Here is a 26,079-nt window from a genome sequence, read left to right on the forward strand (position 1 = left end):
AAATACTGTACACTGAGCAATATTTTGAAATTATATTACGTTTCAAAATTGTTATATAAGATTTTTAACAAATATGATAATTATAGCCTCGATGAATCATTTGTGATGAAAATATTTATTATAAAAGTATAACGTGATGAATTAATATATTAAAAAAATAGTATTCAAATAAAATACTGAACGATTATTTGTTTTCTCTTAAACGACTTGTAGCACGGGCGTCTCTTTTTCCACAAAAAGGCTCGTCTCGACGTCTTCTTCATTCTCGCTCTCTCTCGAGCCCTAAAACCAGAAAAACCCTGACCGTTGATCAGCCATGGCGGCCCAAGAGCTCCATCCCTCAACCCCTTCATCTCTTTACATGCTCTCAGCTTTCCTTGCCATGGAGCCCGCCGAATCCTTGGTTGCCTTTGCCCGGTACTCCTTGGCGTACTTTGACACACACATGCACAAGCGACACGCTTTAGCTAATCACGGCACATGTTTAGCATACACCACCATAGTATCCCCATTCTATGTCACCATTACACTCTGTCGAGCACCAGAGCATTCTAGCATGGCATGTTGCATCTTAGCCAATTATGACGCGCGTTGCTAGATTGCACCTTCTTCGTCTTGATTCTTGACTATAACAGCTAAGAATTTTATGAATGTATTGGTTTGTTGAACTTTAGGGTATGCGGTGAAGGATCAGTTACCGAGAAAGTACAGAGGTTCATATGGGACCATTGCCTGAGCAAAGCAGTAAAAACTCTCCAAACTCTATTTTATTGATTTTTTTATATCAAAATTTTAAATTTTGTATTTATCAATTAATATCTTGAGTTTCAAATTGTATAACGTGTTGTAGGACTTGGTGGCTTAGTTCTTAGTATGAGATGATACATTAGGCGCAAAGTTTTGTCTGGTAGATGAAAAGTGGATGAAAAGAAAAGTAAATAACTAGGGGCATGAAAGATTTTTTCCCCTTTCCTCGTGAATCTGAGCATAAGTTTCTAGTCAATGAAGTTCTGAAGTCCCCATCTTTGTCTCTCGTCCAATTTTTTTTAACTGATATTTTGGTGTGAATAGGCAATGAAATAGTCTTAAATTTGAATATACGTTTCAGGGCAGAGTCTAGTTGCATTGGGCTCAGTAGACGGGACGTTTTACTTTTATGATCTTGAACTACATATCAATATTCATTCAGGCTAATAATCTCCATGACCTGCATGGTCTCAGCAAATCCTATGTCTTACTAGTTCCTCAAGTATAATGCTTTGTTTAGTTGAATGGTCAATGCAGGATGGAAAATCTCATGCGCCTTATGGGAGGAATTTTCTAAAGAAGCTTATAACTGAAGTTGAGCTAAACCATGGTGTTGTTTTGGATGAATTATATGAACAATATGCTTATTACATGACATCATTGAAGGTGTAGCTTGCGAATACATGGTTTCTTAACTAATTATGTTTTTTTTTTTTTTTCCTATTTCAGGAATCGTATTACTTGAACTAGGCTGACAAATTTGTTTGTTTGGTAGGATGATAATTTGGTGAAAGGAAATGCAAGGGTCTGCAAATTCATTTCATTTCTTTTTCCTGATGGTAAAACTACTTGTTCATTTGATCTTGGTTGCTATTCTGATTCATTTGCATCAGCTTATCTTAAGTTGATTTTTGGTACCTCTAGGTTGTTCTGGGCTTCCAAGTTGTCCTAACTCAAGGAAGTTGGTGGTCCCACTACAATGTTCCCTCAACATGCTTGAAGGAGATACTGGGTAAGCTTCATTGTTGATGCCTATATCTTGCAGGTGATACCTGCAAAACTAAAACATTGATGAGTTTTTTCAGTGTGAAAGTTTGATTATAAACAAGTATCAAACTGTAAGAATTTTGGAAAAAATTTTCAATCATTGCCGAGAGAAGGGAAAAGAAAAAGAATTTGGATGTGATTCATTAATTTTTTGAAACTCTTTTTTGATCATATTGCATCGGTTGGAACAATATTTTTTTTTCATTAAGAATTGGAACCATAATGTGATTTTTCTCGCAAATCATTTGTAAGATATCACTAATTCCCTGAATTTTGTAAGTGTTTATTAAGTTGGTCGGTAAGAACGATGACTAGCCATTGAGGAAAATAAAGAACGAGGCAGCAATTTCAAGCCTGGTTAAATGAATGAAAAGGATTGATTTTCTAGTCTTACTAATTTCTTTAATCTGTATGGATTTAGTTTCTGCTACAGTGGTCAGGTGGGTTTTATATGAATTTGGCCGGCTAACACACTTGGAAACACATTTATGATATAAATTTGTGTAAGACCAAGTTGCTAGAACAGGGAATTGTTGTAAGCAGCATGTGCTATTTAGGTGGATACAGTTAAAAAGGATTTTGACAATGCCGTGAAATAATTGAGATATTGGTTTGATTGGTTAATCTTTCGAGTCTGGTTTTTTTTTTTTTTTTTTTAAAAAATAGAAGGAAGTCACATGTCCAATAGTAACCCCGTCCCAAATTTATTAATCAAACCCTCACTTATGACGGAGGAATACCATAAAAAAATACATCAAGAATGAAAAAAGGAATTCCCAATTTATCTAGTTGAACTAGACCCTGAAATTTGCCGTTAACATAGGTTTCCCCCATAAAATCTTCTATCCTTCCTTTCGCTCGCTCCTTAGCCAGAAAATCCGCGACCATATTTGCTTCTTTGAAATTGTGTCGGATCCAAGGCCTAAGCAAGCTTACAAGCACCTTAACTTCCTCCCAAAAATCCCATAAATACCAATATTTACAATTACCCGATACCAACCAACCAACCACTACCTTAGAGTTGGACTCAACCAAGAAATCCCTCAATCCAAGAGCATGACAGCCGTAATCCATCAATTAAAGCACGACACTCTGCAATTGTGTTCGTCGCTTGACCATAAAAATGTGCAAATCCGGCCAAGACTCTCCTCTGTGCATCCTGAACAACACCTCCACCACCCGACATTCCCGGATTACCCCAAGATCCACCATCCACATTTAACTTTAGCATTCCTATATCCAGTGCCGTCCACCTTATCAACTTCGGCACTCTCGAACTCACTGGTGCAATGGGACAATTTAAATCCTGCAGCACACGTAAATCCTGTGTTTCAATTTTTCTAAACTGGCGCACTTTGCTTGTAACCTCCATTAACGTTACCTTCACCATCCGGATCAAGTTCCTCCAGTCATAAGGTGTATCTTCCATCTTAGCTTTGCATCTGAATTTCCAAAGAATCCAAGAAATAATAATTGGTAGAACTCCTTTAATCCAACCAACCTGAGAAGATCCCCTCGCACGACTCCACCAAAAATTCATCACTCCTACCCAACTTCGAATTTGTGGCATCCGCACTCCACAACTTGCTGCAAAAAACCTCCATGTTGCCGTGGCCCCCTCCGCTTCCCAGAGGACATGATTTAATGTTTCTACTTTAGGTTCAACGCAGCAGCAACATTTGGAACACAAAGGAATCCCCAGCTGTTGAACCACTGCATCCACAGGCAAAGCCGTCGTCTCGCTCTCCAACACATGAACGACATCTTAGCTGTAACGTAATCCTTCCACAACCATCTCCTCCATGGGCACATAGTCCCCTGTTTTCGAATCAAATTCCATACTGATTTTGTGGTGAAGCTACCATCAACGGTATGAACCCATATGCATTCATCAGCCCCTTCCCTCAACCGAAAGCCTGCCTGCAAGATTCTCTGAACCACCGGTGCTGCAACAAGAGATCTCAAGACATCCACAATGCACCCGTTTGTATCCATCACCTCACGCACCTTCAAGTTCCCATTCCCAACCATCGAATGCTCCTCTGCCAAAGGCCCATCTCCCAGCCAATTATCATACTAGAAACTGACCTCCGCATTCCTGATCTGCCATCTTGAATTACATAAAACAGTTGGCATTAATCGCATAACTCCTTTCCAAAAACGAGTTCGTCTGCCAAAGGACATGACTGAAGACGTGTACATTGCCCACATATTTGGCGGAGAAAAAATCCGACCACAGCGAACCTCCCATAATTAATTTCCAGGCGAACTTCATAAGTAAAGAATTTTGAACCTCCTCCAAATCTCTTATTCCAAGTCCACCTTCCTCTACTGGCAAACAAATAGTTTTCCAAGATATCCATTTCCTCTTTTTATTTTTAATGGAAGAATCCCAAAGAAAATTTGGGAAAATTTTTTTAATCTCCGACATTACCCCTTTTGGAAAGTTCATTACTGAGAGCATATGAATTGGCATACTGTTTAGAACATGTTTTATCAAAATAATTTTACCTCCAAAAGTAAGCAATTTGCTTTTCCAACCCGCTAATTTCTTTTGAATTTTTCCCAACAACGGATCAAACATTCTTATTCGCATACTACTAATGGTTTGTCTGCTTCCCATGGACTTTAACTTTTTCTCCTAGAACGAAGCATGTGTGGAGAGGAGGCAGTTTCAACATTTATACTCCATCTTGCTACCAGAGACTGACCTTTATACCATTTGACAGTGTGACTAGTTTTGGATTCTTGCATATTGGACCCATCTGGATTTAAATAAAAAAAAATTCAGTTTTTCTTCTTTTTCTTTTCGAGTAGGGAAATAAAAGTTATTTCATTTAGTTGCATTAACATCTTGGAAAAATATTAATTAATTATGGCTTGGATTATGCAGGTGTTCAGTTTGGCCCTCGAGTCTATTTTTGTCAGAATTCATACTTTCTTTTCCTGAATTAGTCTCTAATAAATCCTGTTTTGAGGTAAGGTCTGCGCTTAAGGTTTTTTCATGGAATTGAATCTATATACTGTGGTCTTTGTAACAATCACAAATTATTTAAGCAATGAGATGGATTTTTTCATATACTACAAAATCTTTTAAGACAATCAACTAAATCACGTTTTAGTAGGAAGCATCTTGGAAACATTTTCTTACCTGCTTTAATTGGCTTTCCCACCTTTTCTGTATTATTAACTTGAACTGCATTTATTTAGTCTTTTCTGTTTCATTTTTTTGGACCATGTATGTCTCATATTTTGACGGTTTGAGCTTTGATTGCTGGTTGCTTTGCTTACCAAAGATATGAAAACAGGTTGGTTCAGGTGTTGGTTTGGTTGGCATTTGTCTTGCCCATGTGAAAGCCTCAAAGGTAGGCTATTTCAAATTTAAATTTGATGAATATAAGTTAGACCTTCTACTACAAATTTGACATCCTTTATTAAAATCTGCTGGTTTGTTTTTAATAGAAGTTCCTAAAATGTACTATTTTTCTTATTCGACAAAGATATATTATCTGGAGATTCCGTGTGGTTGATCACCCGTTGAAGAATTTGTGGTTGACACAGGTCATATTGAGTGATGGTGACCTGTCAACATTAATGAACATGAAGCGTAATTTGGAGTACAATAATTTGAACATTGGAACTGCTGGTCCAGGAAGAGTTACTGAAGGTCCAAATATGGTGAGCCCCGGTCATGGTGAATGGAGTGTCTTATCATATTGATCACATAATAAAAGGATCCTATAGCAGTTGAAGCTGAAACAAATATTAATTATCAGGTGAAATGCATTCATCTGCCATGGGAATCTGCATCTGAAAGTGGGCTTCAAGACTTAAGGCCTGATGTTATGTGAGTATTCAACTCAATTATCTGTGCTTCACGTGAATATTTAGAACATCTTAGTTTTGTGCTCAGGATTTCATTGCAAGGTTTTCCCATAGATGGTTGAGTGTGCTGCTCGTCCAACTTGGAACTTAGGATCCATGGAGGGACTCCAGATTCTTTCCACTTGTGTTTATCAATTGTTTTCGTATTGAGCCAATGCTATTCCCTTCTTCCCTGTTCTCCAGTTTGGGTGCAGATGTAATATATGATCCTGTATGCCTCCCGCATCTTGTTCGCCTACTTAAAATTCTTTTGACCCAGAAGAAATCATGCTCCCAGAAGCAGAATGACAGTTGGCAGGGCTCTTTGTCAGATAGTATTTCTGTTGATGATAAAGTCAATCACATTAATCGATGGAATGCCAATGAAAAGGACGACAGATTGGATGGTAAAGTCAATGGTGCTAAGCAAGCGAATACCAATGCTAGTGGCGATGGATTTGATGCTTGTGGAGGCAAAACAATTTGGGATAGCACTTCAAGTTGTGGGGCAAGGGAAGGACCATTGGCTTATATTGCTTTTATTATTCGCAATGTTGACACATTCAATCAGTTTCTTTCTCTGGTAGACCAAGCCAACATCACTATTACAGACCTAACTGAAACTCTCAAACCCATCAATTTGCTTCCTTACATGCAGTCATATGATAGATCCAAAGTAAGACTACTTGTTCTGTCATGTAGTTAAGCAACCTCGCGATATTTTTAGATGCTCGCTTGGGAGTCTGATTCTCCTCATTTTTTGTTTCAGATATCAATCTGGTTGACATTGTCAATAGCTTTTTGACTTTTATCCATCAGAATGAAATTTTGTTGTATTCAGATTTCTGACTTTTCTTTCTTGAATAATTAAGATTTCGATATCCAACCAAAATCTTTGTAGTGTGACGTGCGCTCCTTGTATATTTTAGATGGAGGCTGGTGGGGAAGGGTTTAGAATAATGCTAGATTTAATTTTATGGTGTGCAAATCCAGGGAATTTCATTTGAAAAAAAGTAGAGTCTATTATTAAAAAGTGATTTTTTATATGAATCTCAGATGTATTCACTTTTTTTAAAATGAGTGCAGGAGGCTTACACATTTTAGGACTGTAAATATCATTTCTCAATTATTTATAGTTGGATATCCAATCCTATGAGTTTCTTTGGGTATGAATTATTCTATTATTAAATTAGTGTATAGAGCATATCATCTATATTATTTAAATTATAAAATTTGATTTGTAAGATTTAAATTTTAAAATTTATCTTTCAAATCAAATCATGTAATGTAAGTAATTTATCAGGTGTGCTTTATTTGCAGATTTGATTATTTCCTTATATTTTTAATTAAAAATTTGTCTACAGTTGAAAAGTTGGTTGAGTTTAATTACGTACAAGCAAAATCGCGTATTAATCTGCGTACCAATACTGATTCTTTCATATTTAAAATTTAAATTAGTACTGTTTTTAATAAAATTTATTTTTTGACTAATCATATTAAATTAATGCATATATTAATATATAGTTATGCTTGTAACTAAATTTTTATATATTAAAAAAAGTAATACTACCCACACAAGACCTCTCTCCTACGTATGAATTTGCCCCTTCCACATGCATTTGGTAATTACAGTAGAATCCAGGATGGTTCCAACTTCCAAAAATGCGCAAGCGGGATTAAATAAATAAAATTTTTAATTATAAAATAATATTTTATATTTTTAAGATATATTTTTAAATTCACTATAATATTTTATCTTTAAATATTTTTGAAGAGTACCTTTGTCTTTTCTAAAAGAAAAATGAGATAGATATAAGAATGTAATTTTCAAGATTGATGTATAAAGAATTCTATCATTTACAGGTCGACACGTAAATAAACTGTTTATTTTAGAATTATATTAATTAATAATTTATTATATAATATAAAATTATTTTATATAATATTAAAAATTAATATATACGATCATGGGTTAAAAAAAAGAAAATAAAAATCGGATCAATTTTAATCAATTTTAAAAAAATAAAAATAGAATCAAATAGAACCAAATTCGATATCAGACCAAACTCATCAGTTATCGATATTTTTTTGACCCCTGCTAGCACTAATTTCTCAAAATGTCTTTTTTTTTAAAATTTTTCTACTCATAATTTTCACACATTATTTTTTTAAAATTTAATTTTTTAAATTAATTAAAATTTTTTACTCTCCATCTATATAACATTAAAAAATAAATATAAGATACGTTACGAGGTGTTGACAAATAGAATTTTTCCTCTCTCTCTTGTCATTCTTCATTTTAACAGTGAAGCTTCCAGTTTCAACACCACAAGCATTGAACCGTGCGTAAAACCAAACCATAGTGTTAGAGTAACAGTACCTGCTGTTCCTTGGAAGTTCGGAACAGCATCTCTCTCACAAAAAAGTCGAAGTGATCACTTATATTCCATCCCATTATCAAGAAATGGCAGAACAAAAGGAAGAGATGGAGGTGGAGGTGATTCACTCATGGTCCGCTCCGAGATCCCTCAGTACCGGTCTCATGTATTCTTTTGCTCAGGTTATTCTTCCGTCGTTAACTCTCTCTGTCTGGTTGCTTACAACATATAAATAAAAGGAAGGATGGGAAAGGAAAGAAAGTCAACTGAATTTTTTGTTGCGTGATATGGTTGAGTGGGGTGGTGGTTTTTCTTAAATGGGTTCTTTTTGTGTTGTGCCTTCCCTCAGCTGCCTAACGGAGCGTAGGTGATTTTTTCTGGATTTAATATATTATTTGCAATAAAATGAGGAATGATTAATGTTTTTCGTTTCCAAAGAAATCTTGGCTAATTTTTCTACAGATGGGCTTATATGGACGAGCTCAAGACCTTGTTTTCCATACTTTACTCCCTGGAACTTCCATAGACTTTAATTGGTAGAGTTTACACGATTTTATTGTATCTTTTCCTCTTTCTAGATAGGCATCTCTTTTGTATACTGCCCGTATACTTGGAGCACGCATTTTAAACATTTTAATGATTTTTTTTTATAAGTACATTTTAATGAAATTTTGAATCTTTGATACATATAATCTTTTTATCAGTAGCCTTAGTTTTGATGAGAATTAAAAGTAACTTTTTTTGGTTCTCAATTCATGTGTTGGGGTTTTCAGCCTTGTGCACTAGACAATCGTGTTTGACATTGTTTTAAAATTTGATTTTTCTTTGTTGGGTAGCATTTTGAAGTTGATTATGCTCTATCGGCAATAGAAGTTACCTTGAATTGCTTATTAAAAGGAACAAAAAAACGTTGGTCGTTTTTTATTACAAATCTTTCTTTTTGAAAATCGATTCAGCATTGTTAAAAAAGTCTCTGCTTTAAAGGGAATCCAACGTTAATTCTCCTTTCATGAAAATTTTTCTTGAACCACAGCTGAAATTTTCTTTTTCAGAACTCCATGATGTCCCTTTGATACCTCAGTCTTTCCTTTATTATTTTTGGTTACTCATTTTTCTATGTATAATGTTAGATATGGCTTGGGCTAGTTAGTAATGATAGTTACTATGAGATTGCCTCATGAGCACAGCTTTATGCCAGTTTCTTTTGGGTCCTGAAAAGTAGGCAACATGTTTTAGTTTTTTTTTCTTGCTTGCTGAAAGATGAGAGCATATTTTCTTCTTACTCATGTACTTTTTTTATGGTTTAATTGTCTACTTTATTTAAGAGAGATGACATGGAAGTGCTTGATGAACCCCTATATGCACATTTCCTGCGGGTTACTGGCATTCATAGGCCCTACAGGGAGGAGCTACTCTCCAAAGTGGTATGTTAATGGAACACTTGAAATTTGTCTTCAGACTGTTTTTCATGCATCGACCAACTACGTCATTTTGGACTTGTTAGATTTGGCTTCATTGAGGAGGTTGACTACCATAAGAGATATAAAAACTAGCATACACATGAAATGAAAAGAACTAAATTTGAGACTGGTGTAGGTCAGGAAATTACGCTATGTCAGGCTAATTTTCTGAATTCAAATTGCTATCCTTGTACATGTCATATGACCAACCAAAACAATGAAAACAAAACTTTTAATTTTTGAGGTTGAGCAATTCTTTGGTAAAAAATTCAAATACAGGACAAGTTGAGATCAAGAGAGGAGTTTTTTTCCTGATAATTCTATCATCACAACTTTAGGCTGGACCATGTGATTTCCTAATTAGAATATCATGTTCTATAACTCTTCCCTATATTTCTGTTGACTGCATTCTATTATTTCAGTGAGATCTGATTATTTTTGCATCTTAATTTCCTACATTTAGATCATCTTCTATTGGCTTCCTATTTTTTAAATTTCCATTTATTTTAATAATATGTTATGTTCTGTTGCTCTTCTTCTCTTGCATGAAATTAAAATTTAAGTTGTGTGATTGGACTAGGAATCAGACGGAAATAAGGCTGTCAATGAGGTCATCTATGGCCTGGGAAGAAAGAAGTATCGATTTTGTAAGGTAGGCAACAGGATTTTCCATGATTCAATTAGAATGCATTATTTATCAAATTAATTAAAATCATTTACTGTTTCAGATGATTGTTATTTCAACAATACAGTAACTTTAACACAACAATATGGTAGAATGTGCAATTATCCAAAAGACAAAAAGAAAAACCAAATCTCATAGTTGGCAAACTAACTATTACAAATATGTAGTCAGACTACCTGTTACCAGACGCAATATGAAACAATGACATTCCGATTTTTTTTGAAATCGTGCACATATATTTGTTTCCTTAAGTGAATCCTACACACATATGATGTATGACAGAAGGAACAGAATATTTCCAGGGATATTTTATAGCAAACCTTAAGGATCCTCATAGGTGATAAACTAACTATTACAAAAAAAATTTTGTTGTCAGACTACTACCTGTTACAAGATGCAATATGCAAGAGTTGCATTTCTCCACATATATGATGTATGCCGGCAGGAACAGCATATTACCAACAATATTAAACAGCAAACCTTGCCTTAGTGCACCTTTTAGGGTATCTGCCACTGTCCAATCAATTCAGACTTGGTTGTGGAAGTCCTTCAGATCTAAAAGTTGCTCCAATAAAAGGATCGTTTTCTGCAATAAATTATTGGATTATTTTTATTTTTTTGATACATACCTGGAGGAGGTAATTACATTATTGGATTATAACCTGCTGCTAAACGTTTTTCAGAGATGGATTTTAGTGGTTTCAAATGTGCTGATGTCTTCTGGTACTGTCTTGGTCCCGCTTCAAGTCTGGGATCACTTTAAGAACCTAGTTGATGAAAGCTTTGTTGATATTTACATTCTATGATAAACTGAAGGATACCTAACCTAATAAGAGTAAAAAAGATCTATCAACATTGTGTGGCCGCGAACTGTGATGTAAAAGAATTCTCATTATAATAATTTCTTTTTTTCCAGTAATTAGGAAGAAGAAAAACTAAAACATTATTCAATCAGTATATGCAGACCTGTTCTTGTTGACAATGGTGATAGATTGAAACAAAAGTTTGTTAATTTAATGGTCGTAATTTTTGTTTCACTAATTATCACAAAAGATGAAATGAACTGGACCTTTTTGAAAAACATTCGAGTGATAGTTTTCCCTTAATCTATTATTAGATCATCCTCACATATAAGAATTTATCATTGCTTTAAAACATCTGAAGCTTGCAATCCATTTATCTGTGTATTGGATCATCCTTAGACTGGATCCTTGAAGAGTAGAATGAACTTAGATATGCTAACCATAGATAAATCCTCATTGTTAAAATCCACATTACTATTTTTTCAAGTTTATGATATATGATAGATAATTATGTGTTGGATTTTAATCAAGATTTTTATCAGTCATTTCCTCTTACTACCTTTAGTTTTTGCTCAGTTGCAAATCAACCTAAAATTTGTCTGAAGATTTTCCCAAGAATTTATCTCACTTACTTGAGTAGAATAGTTGAATTTGAATCCATGATTTACATAAAATTATCCTCACTTCCACTTTTTCAGCATATTGCAAAACAACGCCTCTCTGGTTTGCCAAGTGATTTGATGAAGAAAGGAAAGCACTTTATACTGATCCGAAATCCTCTTGATATATTGGTAAGTACATATGCAATTGATTTATCTGTAATTTGCCTCACACTCTTCAAGAAGTATAATTTTATTACAAGAATCTAGGCTAAACTTCAAATTGGTCCCTCTAAATTTCCCTAAGCTATCTATTTGTTAATTTTTTATTTTGTCAATTTGGCCCTAAAATCTCAGACACTTGCTGGTGTTGTCCTTTCTGTCAGAAACTGTCAGGAAGGCTGCTTTAGATGTCCATAATGGCGGCATTTGGTGCCAAAATAACTCTTTTCAAATATATTCTTTTTTGGTTCGAAAAAAGGGGTCTCATACGTAAGAAAAGGCAGTCGCATCTGTTGGCTCCCAACTGATGCACAACTGATGCACAGCAAATGATGTTGCCAAAAAACCCCCAAATTATGCAAAAAGAGAGACATTGGTGATTCTCTAGTGTCTTAAAATTCTTCTCTGAAAATTTCTATTCCTCTTTAAAAGTTTCAGTTTCTTTACTTTTTATTTGAGTTGGTGTTCTCAAGAGTAGATGATTCTGGTAACTTGTAAGGCTAGGCTTAATGGCTACACAGTGGCTATCAATTTGGCTAATTTCATTTTGGAGCTTTAGCATGGGGTTCATGAACGTCGAACAATTCTATTTGATGGAGTCATACTGAAGGCTGATTTCATTTTACCAGACGGCATATTAGTGCAGGAGATCATGCCATGTAATATGTTGGACTTTTCTCTCATCAAGGGTCATCAGAGTGAAACAAAACTGAAAAAAGAACTACGTATGCTTGGATGTAGCTTTCACATAGTTGAACTTATCAGTTGCTTGGATGTTAGCTTGCATGTAGTTGATGAGCTCGATCTTTGAGCTTTTATCTAGTAGTGCTGTTTTTTTTTTTTTTTTCGTTATATATGGGTTTTAAAGACTCTTATGGTAATGGTTTGTTATTCCTCCTGCCACTAACTTCCATATGCTACATGTTCGATCGGGAATGCATTTCAGCCATCCTTTGACAAAGTAGTGCCTCCATCATTTCGTGAGTTAGGTTTGGCAGAACTAGTCTCCATATACAATGAGCTCTCTGAGTTGGGAAAGGCCCCGCATATCATTGATGCAGTAGATCTTCGGCGTGATCCTGAGGTATTCTTGCTATATAATTATCATGATTTATCATGAAGTGATTTTTCTGCATAAAGTTTGAACACAATTGTATATTGCTCATGGATTTTGCTTATTCTGGAATTCTGTGAGTGCTGTTCTAATATATTAATGGGGTGGTGCAATGGTGAAAGGTATGCTTACTGTGAGTTAATTGCGATCCTGCTTAAACAAGAAGATCCGTGTTGATTTTCAAGCTTTTGGTGAAATTTAATTTGGCTCCAAGTGATAAAAGTCTTTATTATATTTTTGCTTGTAGACCCATCAGCATGTAGTCTAGTCCTGTTAAGGTGCGGCCTAATGGTCAAAGGACGGGCCTGAAATGAGCTGTAGACTTAGATATCCTAGGTTACTCCTCACTACGAGTTTCCTTGATTACCTGTTGCATGGTTTTGGTGGGGTTATTACTCCCCAAGGGCTGTCTGAAGTCTCTGCCTTGGTGAGGTTCCATGCCTCAATGGAATTGAGGTCTCATGACGCTTACTAATTTGCATGAAGAACTTGCATATTTCCATATGCAGTGGAATAGAAATCTCATGACACTTACTAAGTCTAGAAAAACCTTGACTCTATAATGACCCAAGGGAATGCCTTCTAAGCCACAAATGCTTGTTGTACTAACTAGTCATCATTGGTGCAATAATAGGAGGATGCAATATAGTCAGCTATCAGATAACAAGTGCTACTTCCCTGAAGTAATTATGTTTATAGATCCTTACTTTCTTGATTGTTTGACCTGTTCATGCATTAGCATATGTGAAAGACGATCAAAATATTCATGATTCACTAAAAAAATAAAATCATAGTTAGATGATGTTCTCTTGGCCTTAATGTTGGAGGTTTCTGCTGAAAGAATTTATATTTTTTTGAGTATTTAGTTGTGTTTTCTTACTATTCAAGCCCTTCCCATTTTATACATGAGAAGGCATTAGCTCCATGGGCGATAGACTAGTCTAGATCTTGGACTGTCTTCTAATTAGGTTTGACTAGTCAGCTTTGTCTAGCCTCTTTTCATATAATGTTGGAAGTTAGTTTTATGACTTGCCTGTTCCCTTTCTCTTTCTCTCTCTACCACATATTTTTTACTTTTCATCCATTATCCATTGCTTACTGTTTTTTTATCTTTAGAGAACATGGTCAATGACTAAAATATTATATCTTGTATATATTGCATACTGATCTTATTGACGGCAGGCTACTTTGCGCGGTCTTTGTGATGACTTGGATATTCCCTTTCAAGAGGCGATGCTCAAGTATGCAAAATATATTCCCTTTAGGAGTTAAATACTTTCACATGGTTTATTTTAGTGCTCTTTGTGAGTAACCCTAAGATGCACGTGCATGAAAAAACTAAGAGTTGATCTTCATTATTGATTTTTTCATCTCCAATCACACTGTTTATGTGGTGCATTAAAAGTGGTTTTATACGTCAACCACTTAAAATGTGCCCCCAACAAGTGTGACTAAGGATGACAAAATAAAGGATGTAGAGTAGTATTGGTCAAAAGCTAATAGGTGAAGTTTTAGTTGGTATATGACCTTAGGTGCAATAAAAGCTCAAGTATTTTTGCTCCGTTCTTTACTGGACATGCAATGAAAATTGTAAAATTGAAATCATTAAAGCCCTCTCTTTATAATTTATGGTTAGTTATGTAATCTTCTTTTACCATTCAACTATGCACATTTGCAATTTAACATCAAATTCCTATCTTATGCAACTTTCTTTTTTGGCCTTCGTCTTGACAATATTCTTCAAGGACTCTTCTTTTCTTAGTTGACATTTGCATTAAGTGTTTCTTATATCTTGGGGTTCCATGAAATCCATCAATTTTTCCCTCAAAATTGTTGTAAAATGCATTTGGCAAGATTTTCTTTCTCTGAATGCAATCCTTTTCATTTCCCAAATTATGTTTTTATTTTTCAAATTTACAATCCAACATTTTCAGATGGGAAGCTGGCCCAAAACCAGTAGATGGCATTTGGGCACCATGGTGGTATAAAAGTGTACATAAATCAACAGGTTTTCAAGCAGCAAATAAATATCCTGCGGTATGTGGCCTATATTTCTGCTAACATGTTAATTTGATAGCATGCTTAGGCGATATGCTTGTATAAGTCCTTTATACTTGTGTTCTTGCCTATTCCTATGATCAATAAAATTTTGTTCACTGATTAAAATAAAAAAGAAAAAAAAAGGGATTTTATGTGGAGTTCCATTAAATCATCAATATTGAGATAGATAAAAGCAACTAGAGCATTGAAATAAGCATATAAGCTGAGAGATACTGAAAATTTTGTGTTTATATATTAACGAGCTTATACTCAAACTATTAAGTCTTTTTCAGACATTTCCTTTTTCTCTATATGGCTTGCTGGAGCAAAGTTTACCCTTGTACAACATGCTTAGGCGCCATGTGAAGCAGACATCATCCCTTCTAAAGGCCCCCTTGCCTCCTCCTAATCTTCCGGTTCCTGCAAACAAGAAGCTGCTTGCATGGGTTGGTGATGAGATTTTACCCCGTGACAGTGCAAAGGTATGTGCATACAAATGGACATTTTAAGATCTGCTCCACTGTATAGTTGAACTTACATTGCACTGGCTTTCTAGGTTTCTTATTTTTACTCTCTTACCCGTTTAGGTTTCTGTCTTTGACTCGGTTGTCCAAGGCGGTGATTCTGTTTGGGAGGGTCTTCGAGTTTACAGTAGGAAGGTATTTAAGCTTGATGAGCATTTAGACAGGTTAGTAAAAACTGTAATAGAAAAGAGAGGTTTAACGAGTAATGCATAGTGGTGATTCATTATCTGGACATTCTTGATATGGTTCAGACTTTTCTAGCATAATATGTTTACAATGCTTTTGTTTTAGCCAATTTGAAAAAAAATGAAGATCTTGAATCCTGCAGGCTGGAAATTGGTTTGAAGAGTTATAATCAATTAAGGACAAAGTAATTAGTGTCTTAGTGTCTAGGAGAATATATTCACGATGCTTTTGTATTAGCAAATTTGAGCAATTGATTGAAGTTCATTGAGCAGGATATTAGTTTACACGTTTGAATCAATTATGAAGAAAGCAAGTAGTCTAAATTATTTGATAGACATTTCTGAAATTTATTTTGTTGCCAAAAAATTTGGCGAGCAGCTGCTGAGTTTATAAGAGTCATGCATTTGTTGGGAGATAAATTTCTGACTATTGTGTAATGATGTAAATGAACCATGAGTGCAATATTCTTTTTCCAATAGCGGTAATCATGTACTCTTTATTTTTATTGCCATCAGCATAATGTTTATTTTTCTTAAATCTCTCACAAAGTCATGAATAATCATGGAGTATTTGTTTTTTTCTTTCATTTCTGTGGTGGTCTTTTAAATAGATGGATGGAGACTAAATTTTCCATGATGAAAACATTCTGGGCTCCTTCATCAACGATGCCTGGTGAAATCTTTGATATCTTTTTCTTTTCGTTAGGTTGTTTGACTCAGCAAAGGCTTTGGCTTTCAACAATGTCCCTACTCGAGAAGAGGTTTGGGTCTTCAGACAACTATTATTCTGTCATTCTTTTAATCTGTTACTGCCTTAACTGTATCCTTCTGTTGTATATGGTCAATCAAACTGCATCTTGGGCAAAAGAAATTAGTTCCAGGGTACATCCGGTAACCATTGCATCAATGCAGGTCAAGGACGCCATCTTCGCAACTCTCATTAGGAATGGAATGTTTGATAATGCACACATCCGGCTATCTCTAACTCGTGGCAAGAAGGTCTCCCTCCCTCTCTTTCTTTTTTTTTTTCCCTAATTCATGTTGGCAATAGTTAGCATTTTAGTGTTTTGGCTGGAAAACAGCAATATAAGAGGCATGTGTTCCAAAAATCACATAAAAATAACATTAACACACTACCTGTTTGATTTCTTTGTTAAAAAACTAGTATATACTTTGTTGGAACCTTCGTGTGGATTACACCGTTTCATTTCTTTGTTAAAAAACTGGTGTATGCTTCGTTGGAACCTTCACATGGACTACACTTCTTAGAGGGTCCATTAAACATGCTGTTTTGGAGACTATTCACTGTCAAGTCAATAAGCTATTTGTTGAACAACTTTCTTTTGGTAGTGATCTTTTCACCGTATTGAAGCAGGGCGATGATAGGATTAAGAACTTTTAATTCTTGAAATTTAATTTGCTTCTTTATTTTAATATCGTATAAACACTTCACTGGTGACGATGCCATAATGGCCAAGATATCATTTCAGTCGTCACCATGTTATTGACCCTTCAATTGTTGCTCACCAACATTTGTTACTTCCGCTGTTACCTATTAAAAAAATAAACATGACGGAGATAATAAAATAAGGAATTTCTTGTTTAACTTTCTGGCTCATCTGTGCTTTACTTATTTGCCATATTCATCCCTTCATTCTTCAGGTTACTTCTGGCATGAGTCCGGCATTCAATCTTTATGGATGCACCTTAATTGGTAAGAGGGAATTCCGAGTCCACTGCAACAATAAAAAAGAAACTACTGTATATTCTTCGTTGTCCTGTACAAGATTTGCATGTTGGACCCAAATGTGCACAATCATGTGTGGAGCATAGAGAGGTGTTTGAATTTGCTTGTGTGAGAGAAAAAACTGTTTTGAGTGTTTTGCATGGTTGACTAGTTTCTCAAAGAGACCAGCAAAACCAAACACCGAAATCTTTTTTTCCCCTTTTTTTAAGTAGGAAAAAGCCTGGGAGTTTGAGAACCTGCCTCAAAAAGGTTCTTCTAGGATTTTGGCCTAGTTTTGATTAAAAATATAATCCTTTTGGCATGGATAAAAATTGATGGATTTTGCATGGTTTGTGTGATTTTGACCGTTTAATATGTTGGTTGCCCAATGAACTCACTGTAGTTCTAAAAAGTCTTTTGTCAACCCTTCTGTTAAACTGTCTTTTTTTCCGTGCCAATATACAAACTTTGGGGAGGATCCCTAAATCACCCCTGCTCAGTAGCTTTCAAAACGTAGTTATCCAAATTGTGATCTCCAGCTATGGTACATCAAAATTTAAATATTAATGGCTTTAACCGTACTTGGTGGTGACTGGCTCCTCTACTTTAACTGCTGAAGAGATCATGGAGACTCCCAAGTTTTTCTGAAATATGAATTCTGAACACGAGTTTTTCATCCATGGGCTTGATAGATTTTTCTAAATCAAGGTTCAAACTTAATTTTTATTATCAGATCCATTATAATCTTTTTCAAATTATTGAGGATATCTACCCGTATGCTAGGGTGTTTTGTTGAGTTTATCTGTTCCATCATACTCAACTTGCCAATGGAGCTAATGTTGGGCTTCCGGAGCAGTTCAGAATTGGTTTGCCTGCAACGCTTTAGCTGTTGTACATAGTTTTCATTAGACTATAATTTTTTTTTCGTCCTTGCGTGATAATTATGATAAAATGATTTTTTTTTTTTTTTTGTGACAATAGAATTTTCTATGATAACCGTAGGCATAGGCTATTCTTGCTGTTCTTTTGAAAAATGCAGTGTTACCTGAATGGAAGCCCCCTGTCTACGATAATACCCATGGTATAATGCTGGTGACTGCTACCACGCGTCGGAATTCGCCAAATGTAAGGTTCTTCTCCCCCCCCCCCCCCCCCCCCCCCCCCCCCCAAAAAAAACCCCAAAACAAAAAAAGAAATGTTGTTGCATGGGGAAGATTAAAAAAATCCTCTTTCTATTGTCTTAACACGGGAAAACTTTCCCCCTTTTCTAATGGTTATTACATACATAGTGAAGGTAAAAAAAAAACCTTCGCAATAGTGATAACACAGGAAAGCTTAGATTAAAAAAAAAAAAAACCTTTTTCCCGTGTCTTAACACAGGAAAGCTTAACCTATGTTCTTCTTGAATATCTTTGGTGTCAGTTCATTCTCTTCCGTTCACAATAGTGATATTTGACTTTCATTAAGATATTTCTCATTTAGGAACCATTACTTTGAGTGCTCTAGAGCCCTTAATATGGGAATGTATAAGAGAAAACAAAATAATTGAGAGCTGTAGAGCCCTTGCTGTGGCAAGTATAAATAAAAAAAGGAAATCCTAATAACTTAGGAGTAGGCTAAATGTTGAATTGAAGTTACTCTCTAAACCAGGCATCAAATGTGATCAGTCAGTTTCAATTCTTGGCCTGGAATGAATCCGCTTTGTATTATGTGGAAAGATATGCATGGGTGGAACATCATATGCTTAATAATGTTGAGCTTATTTGGAACTTCCCTAAATCAATGGTTTTGCCTTCAAATAATGAAGAGCTTTAGTTGGAACTCTCCTAAATTAATGACTTAGGATCACTGTTGGTATTTGGATGTTGTAAGTGGTGGTTGGCCTCTTGGATTGTTAACACAGTGATCCGAATGAGACAAAAATGTTAAAACTTGAAAAGGGGTATATAGGGTATGAAGAACAGGTTTCCCCTTAAAAGCCTCCAAATTCTTGGACCCAATGTTGTTGTGTACACCATATGAAACAGTAATTATTTTATTTCATTTTTAATACTTTATTACTTTAGCTAAATTATTGATTTTGTGTTAACTAAGTTGATTCTCTTTGGTATTATACATTGTTCTCAATGCTGGTCCCTGAAGGTTTGATTCAACAAGTAACTTTTTCTTTTTCAAATCGGGTGATGCCCCCTGCTTTCATTTAAAAAAACAAAGGCCTCGCTTGTGATGGAGGAAAACCGTGGTTACATCTAAATTCAACTATAACTCAAAAGAAATCAAGGTTATTTTAGGTTGTGGTGGCTTGCATTCATCTAACTTGATCGACTCTTTGCTATTGCCCTCAACAGAATCTGGATTCAAAGATTCATCACAACAATCTCCTCAACAACATTCTTGCAAAGGTATTGTCCTATTTGTGAAATTTTAAGAGCCAAGACTATGATGATACTCAATTTTTGTATAAATGATGATCCTTTAACTTACCTTGCTTGCGGGTGAGGGAAAAATTCCCCTTAGATGTGTATGGAAACGGCAAGCTATCCTGGTTTGCACTTTTAATCTAATCAATGCTTTGAATGGCATTAGCTCTATGAATTTCCCTGCCAGATAACCTGCACTAAGTCTTTTGGCCAACCACACCGCCCCCGGGTTGATCCTAAGATAAACCAAAGGGTGGACAGTTTGATTTTGTTAGAATTTGACTCACTCAGTATATGAAAGCATGGTAGAAACCCTTAATTTGTGATACTCTGGTAGTATACACTTTAATAGATGCTCTCTCTTGAGTTTCCATCTTCATTAATTCGAATCATCTTTTTTTTTTTTTTTTGATAAGCATTAATTTGAATAATCTATTATGGTGCAGATAGAAGGCAATAATGCAAACGCTGATGATGCGATCATGCTTGACAAGGATGGTTATGTCTCTGAAACAAATGCTACAAATATTGTAAGCCTATGTTTTTCCTACAGTTTCTTGGTTGAGACCTCCATCTATTAAAGGGCGTTTTTTCATGTTCCAGTTAATCATATGGATGAGCATTTATGAATGTCAAAAGAAGTCATGATATGGACTTTTTGGAATGCTTATTTCTAAAACATCCATGATGTGGATTGCAATGAACATCTATTATGCAATCACAGTGAATATTTTTATTCATGGATGCATAGATGGTAGATCCATGCTCCCTGCATTATACAGCACAATGTTACCATTCTATTAGTTAATTATTTCCTGGCAGCCTCTATGGGCAGGATTTCCTCTCAAACCTCTTGATTGAAGGAATACAGTATATGATATTGCATGTATGTTGAAAGTTAAATTCCTGATGGAAAAGGTTTATCTGTTTAATCATGCAGTTTTTAGTGAAGAAAGGTCGGGTTCTGACGCCCCTTGCTGATTATTGCCTTCCTGGCATTACTCGAGCAACTGTAAGTTGTGTGTTCTTCTTTCTATCTTACAGTTTTATATTGTACCATGAAAATTTGAACTTTGCTGGTGAAGTCTCAAATTGGAAACGGGCAGTCACACCATGTAAATCAATGTAGAAACCTTGCATTGTCAATTGCGAGTCTAGTTAAGCTAATCGTGGTTTTGTACAGAAAAGGGACATAATTAATTAATTTATAATAATAGGTTGACTAGTGATCTCTACCCACTGTGATGTTGACATGGATGGGGCTAATAATGTGATATATGGCTATGCTATACTATAAAATTCAACATGAAGTATGGTGTAGTGGTGCAATACATACAGGATACAAATTCATAAAGCTATTGGACTCTAAATTCAACTATTTAGTTGTACTCCAGTCGACATATTATACTTCTATGATAACAACTAAGCATCTGTTCATAAGACAAACAAGATGAGGATCTCGGAAAATGATACGTCATAATGTAACATGAACTGGGGTTCTGAACCCATTCCAGTTGAACCAAACTGATCATGACTTGCTTGCATGACTGTTTGCTTGCTCTTTTGTGTCTATATTTACCAATAGATGAACAAATTTTCAACCTCAGTCACAAATACATACTTGATCAGTAAGGCATATTTTATTTTGGGATTTATATGAGCAATTTGTTCTTTGAGTTTGCAGGTCATGGACCTTGTGATAAAGGAAAAGTTGGTCTTAGAGGAGAGAAGAATCAGCCTATCAGAGTTCCACACTGCAGATGAGGTTGACTTATTTATTTATTTTTTTGGTATTTCTGCTGTGAAGATCCCTAACAAGTTTTGGCTTAGAACTGTAGGAATGTATGAAGAATTGATGGATATGTTCATTTAGATTACAGCCAAGTGCCTTAGTTTTATTTATTTTTCCTACCAAGGCAATAATGCTCAAATGTAGATGTTTATGTTGTCAGACTAAGGTGCCATGGCGAAGGCGATTAACTATGCTTGGACCTGATCACTAAATAACTGAGCCATTCCTGAACATTGTATACCTTATAACATGTACATCATACTATGTATGATAAGTCCAAGTATATCATTTGTCCTTGAAACATAGCTATTTTATTCTGATTAGTTGCACTTTTAATAGTAATGTTCCCAGTTATTTGCTTGCAAATTAACAAAGCACAGATGCACTGAATGGGACGAAATCCTATGATATATGATAGGTAAATATGGCTTATTTTCTGAGCAAACATCCAATTTTTAACTTAAAACTCTTATGGACGGAATATGGGTCAAATGCTAATTCAGTCAAATCTAGTTAATATCTTGTTCATGACTGCTCTTTTTAGTTGAGATCCCTACCACCCTTTTCATTCAAATTTATGTTTTAAGTTAAAGCTGGGCAAATTCCTGCAGGTATGGACGACAGGTACGATGGGAGAACTCACCCCGGTAGGTGCCTTTTTTTCCCATAAATTAAATGTTCTGAAATACTAAAAGCTGTGTGGCAATCACATAATAAGTGAAACAATTTGCACCGATGTTACTTAAAAATAAGTGAAAATAAGATATATAGTTTGACTATATATCTTATTTTCATTGTTGAACCTTGAGATTTTATTTTTAAACCTTGAAAGTCATAGCATTTACGTTACCCAAGATAGACTCGGGGCTTAGTTGTGCCGGCGACATAGTCTATATGTTGACTATCGAAGTTACAAAGCCAAACGGTTAACCAAAATAAAATACATTAGCAGGGAGTAAATGAGAGAGCTTGGTCACAATCAACTGATGCCCTATTAAGAATTTGACTAGCAGGATATGATACTGCAGAAACAAAAGATAGAAGACTTGTCAGTTTTCTTCAGTGTCCTCTCAATGTTATAATGTCTTGGTGATAAATAATGCGTAGATGAAATTACCTTATTCAGGTGGTAAAGATTGATGGCCGCATCATTGGCGATGGACAAGTTGGGCCTGTGACTCAAAGACTGCAAGATGCTTACAAAAAACTGACAGAAGAGTCGGGAGTGCCAATACCAGCCCATAATGAGACTGGATAGTTGATACTATGTTGTCAAAAGGTGAGACTTCTCCTATTTGTGGTTTGGGATTTTTGTGACTGATATAATGCTGGTGAAAACACTTTCAGAAGCAAATAAAACTTATGTTATAGTGGATTTGTCCAAGTACTAACTCTGCAAACACATTAAGGAAAAACAAGAAACCGGATGAAATAACAAGCATGAGTTGGTCTGAAAGTGTTTTTCAGTTATTTTCTATAATTTTAAACTCACGCCTCAACTTACATCATGCTATTGTGTCTTTGTTGTTGTGCACGGGAATATCAATGGAGTGTGGGAGTCATGGCCGGAAATTGCTGCAGAGAAGGGGGAACAAAGATGTGGGTGCCAATCCCTTCAATTTCTGAAATTAAGCTTGCTAGGTAAATAATGTTTCTACCAGTTACTTGGGGATCCTTGCATCGGGGCCCTGATGAATAAATTTCTTATTCCAAGTACGTACATCTATATCCGACTTCTTTTTTGGGTGTGTACTGTATTGCTGAATGCAATATTACAACAGAAGGAATTGCAAACATGCTTAAGGTTATGTAAGCAATAAAATCTACAGTTGCTGCTTCTACTGTAGAACACTTTTTCTTTTCTTTTCGCAACTTAAATTCTCGAAGCTTTTCTTAGAATCCCAAGCCATCTGAGACCATGTAAACTCGATAACACAGTACGAAAGCAGTGATCCCGACGAAATACTTAAAACATATATATGCCAATGATAACTCTCCATCGGAACAACGAACACTTTCAGCGTGCAAATAAATCATAATTAGCAGCATGCATGAATATATGCTTCCTTAATCCTCAAAAAAAGTGTGAGCTTCTCTTATAATCACTTTGCATACGTTATATATCCATGCAGCCCCCTTTAGACTCGGATCAGCTTCCATTGCTTTGTAGCACGTTAGACTCCATGAATGGTCGTACGTATATGCATTAATAACCAAAGCACCAACAATCTTCACTTAACTATCAATTAATACGAGCATGATATCATGTGGTCTGTCCCATTGATCTTAGCTCCGACTGTTAAATCAAGTAAAATTACCCATCTTTTATTATCAATAATCCATTTGTTCAGGTAAAAAACACCAAGAGTCTCAACTTTTTTCAATTACTGTTAATTTGGATGTAAGGTCATCTACTTCAAGTAACAATTAAGGCGTTCGATGCAACAACTTATAACAAGTAACCAGAATATTAGAGCTAGCAAACAAATTATATATGCAATCAAATCTACATGAGAAATGATCACATTATTCTTAATTAAAGAGATTCTCAAAACCCGAGATGTGGTATATATATACCAACAGCTGGGAATATTCTACATAAAGAGCCATATATCCGACAAACGAACAAATAAATATAAGATCCATATAATATGCATGGATTGCCTGTCGATTACATCTGTAACTAAGGCGCGCGGCAAATTCTGATTCTCTCATTGGAGATGAATCTGTGGTTTTCCTCTCCATATATATATATATATGATTTTATCTAAATCATGTCTTGGAATACAAGGAACAAAAGAGAAACTATATTCTTATTTTTCAAACAACGAGCTGGGACGTAGTGTAACTTCTCATGCTTGGACGAACAATCAACTTCATATACGACTTACGAGGTGGTTGAATCCCGATGCTTAATGCAGTGTCACCTCAGAATAGAGGTTTTGAATCCCCAACTATATATATATATATATATATATATATATATTCAAAATCATTTTATGTGTAGTTTAGATCATAATCTTTTCCATTACTAGGGTTGGTCAGCAATATTAATTATGGGCCTAACTAACCAATCCCCCAACCGATACGTAATCGACTACCTCTTCATACTCTTTTTTTTTTTTCAGTATTTTATTCACCCAAATGCTGCAATATTTAAGAACCTTCCAAAAATGCAATGACGAAAACCAAAATTATATATGCAAATCCAGCTTGCACAAATATTCGTAGGACCGATATGCATGGATTCGTAGAATTATCACATCACTTTTTGTCAATAATAATTGTTATTGCATGGTTCTCTTTTTATTTCCTGTTCAAGTAATCGTCATTGTTTTATTGGGGACTTCAACTCTTTTGCTTTATTCTGTTTGATCAAAATCAGTCGCTTTCTGCATCTGTTTCTCTATAAATTGTGCTATATTTCTGTGTAGAAATAGTTCATTTGCATAATCGAAGCCTCTTGCATCTGTATTTATTGTGTTTTTTTTTTTTTTTCCTTTTTTTCTTTCTTCTTCCTGTGTGGGACAAGCCCAATTAATCTGTGGCACCTACGATGAAGAGCTTACAGTTTTGGTTAGAATCCTTCAACCAAATGCAGTTTCCCACTAGAAAACAAGAAGCTAAAAACAGAGACAGAGAGAGAGAGAAGAGGGGGGGTGGGTAGGGGAATCTTCTGAAAAAACCCTAGAGCTTTCTGAGAATCAAGGAACCTGATTCTGTTCACCTGTGGTGGCCTAGGCCTTCTCCAGTACTACTGCATGTGAAATCTGATATAAAAATCCAGAAAAAAATAGAAAAGAAAAGAAATTATATATACGATGGATAAAAAGGTTGGTGATCTTATTAATGACTGATGAGCTGCAAATAATGTTCAATTAGAGAAGCAATTCCCTTGGTCCACATGCAAAGCAATACAGTAACTCAGTAAGAGACATCCTCTTTAGTTCATTTTCCATTCATTCGTTTACAGGGACTTGTGTCGATATTGCAGGCTGGCACAAAAGCACAAAACCTAAACTTGCTTTCACACCTAGACCCTAAAACTCTAGGTGTTTGTTTCCCTTAAATCTTCTGAATCCAAGAAAATCCAAGGGAAAATAATTTCACTTTTGGATTTTCACTGTGCAGGCAACTGGCAAGCTCATAATTGCATCTCAGCCTCTGTGGCCAATATCTAATTAATTGTCCGATCAATTCATAATCAATGTTTTAATTGGAAAGAGAAAAATATAACGTACATTAAAAGTCTTAAATATGCACCATTCATCTATTTTAACCAAATAATTTATACCCAAACCCAATATTAAATGATCATGTAGATCAGTTTATATTATATCTATCAATTATCCAGGAACACTACTGTTGCCTATAAACTGGATTATTCATGAAGAACATGCATGCATGCATGCCCACTTAATGAAATAATCAGAGGTTTATAAACATGGTTAATTGGACTAATCGATCAGAAGT

General features: G+C 35.3%; 1 protein-coding gene across 1 annotated transcript; it reads left to right on the plus strand.

Annotated features, from left to right (window-relative positions):
- Window positions 1–232: 232 nt before the first annotated feature.
- Window positions 233–23,447, plus strand: LOC122315566 (branched-chain-amino-acid aminotransferase-like protein 1). Its single transcript, XM_043131545.1, has 30 exons — window positions 233–417; window positions 675–744; window positions 1,285–1,413; window positions 1,523–1,586; window positions 1,672–1,759; window positions 4,688–4,772; window positions 5,103–5,159; window positions 5,356–5,472; window positions 5,571–5,641; window positions 5,863–6,359; window positions 8,121–8,218; window positions 9,362–9,460; window positions 10,077–10,148; window positions 11,683–11,775; window positions 12,752–12,889; window positions 14,102–14,160; window positions 14,854–14,956; window positions 15,253–15,441; window positions 15,547–15,647; window positions 16,375–16,429; window positions 16,581–16,667; window positions 17,331–17,382; window positions 18,434–18,519; window positions 19,743–19,796; window positions 20,261–20,344; window positions 20,755–20,826; window positions 21,499–21,579; window positions 22,218–22,253; window positions 22,733–22,885; window positions 23,158–23,447. Exons 1-29 carry the CDS (start codon window positions 317–319, stop codon window positions 22,862–22,864), a joined length of 2,970 nt encoding a protein of 989 aa, XP_042987479.1. The 5' UTR covers window positions 233–316; the 3' UTR covers window positions 22,865–22,885; window positions 23,158–23,447.
- Window positions 23,448–26,079: the final 2,632 nt, after the last annotated feature.

This window comes from Carya illinoinensis, chromosome 7 (assembly GCF_018687715.1).
Source record: "Carya illinoinensis cultivar Pawnee chromosome 7, C.illinoinensisPawnee_v1, whole genome shotgun sequence".
In the NCBI taxonomy this organism is placed as follows: Eukaryota; Viridiplantae; Streptophyta; class Magnoliopsida; order Fagales; family Juglandaceae; genus Carya; species Carya illinoinensis.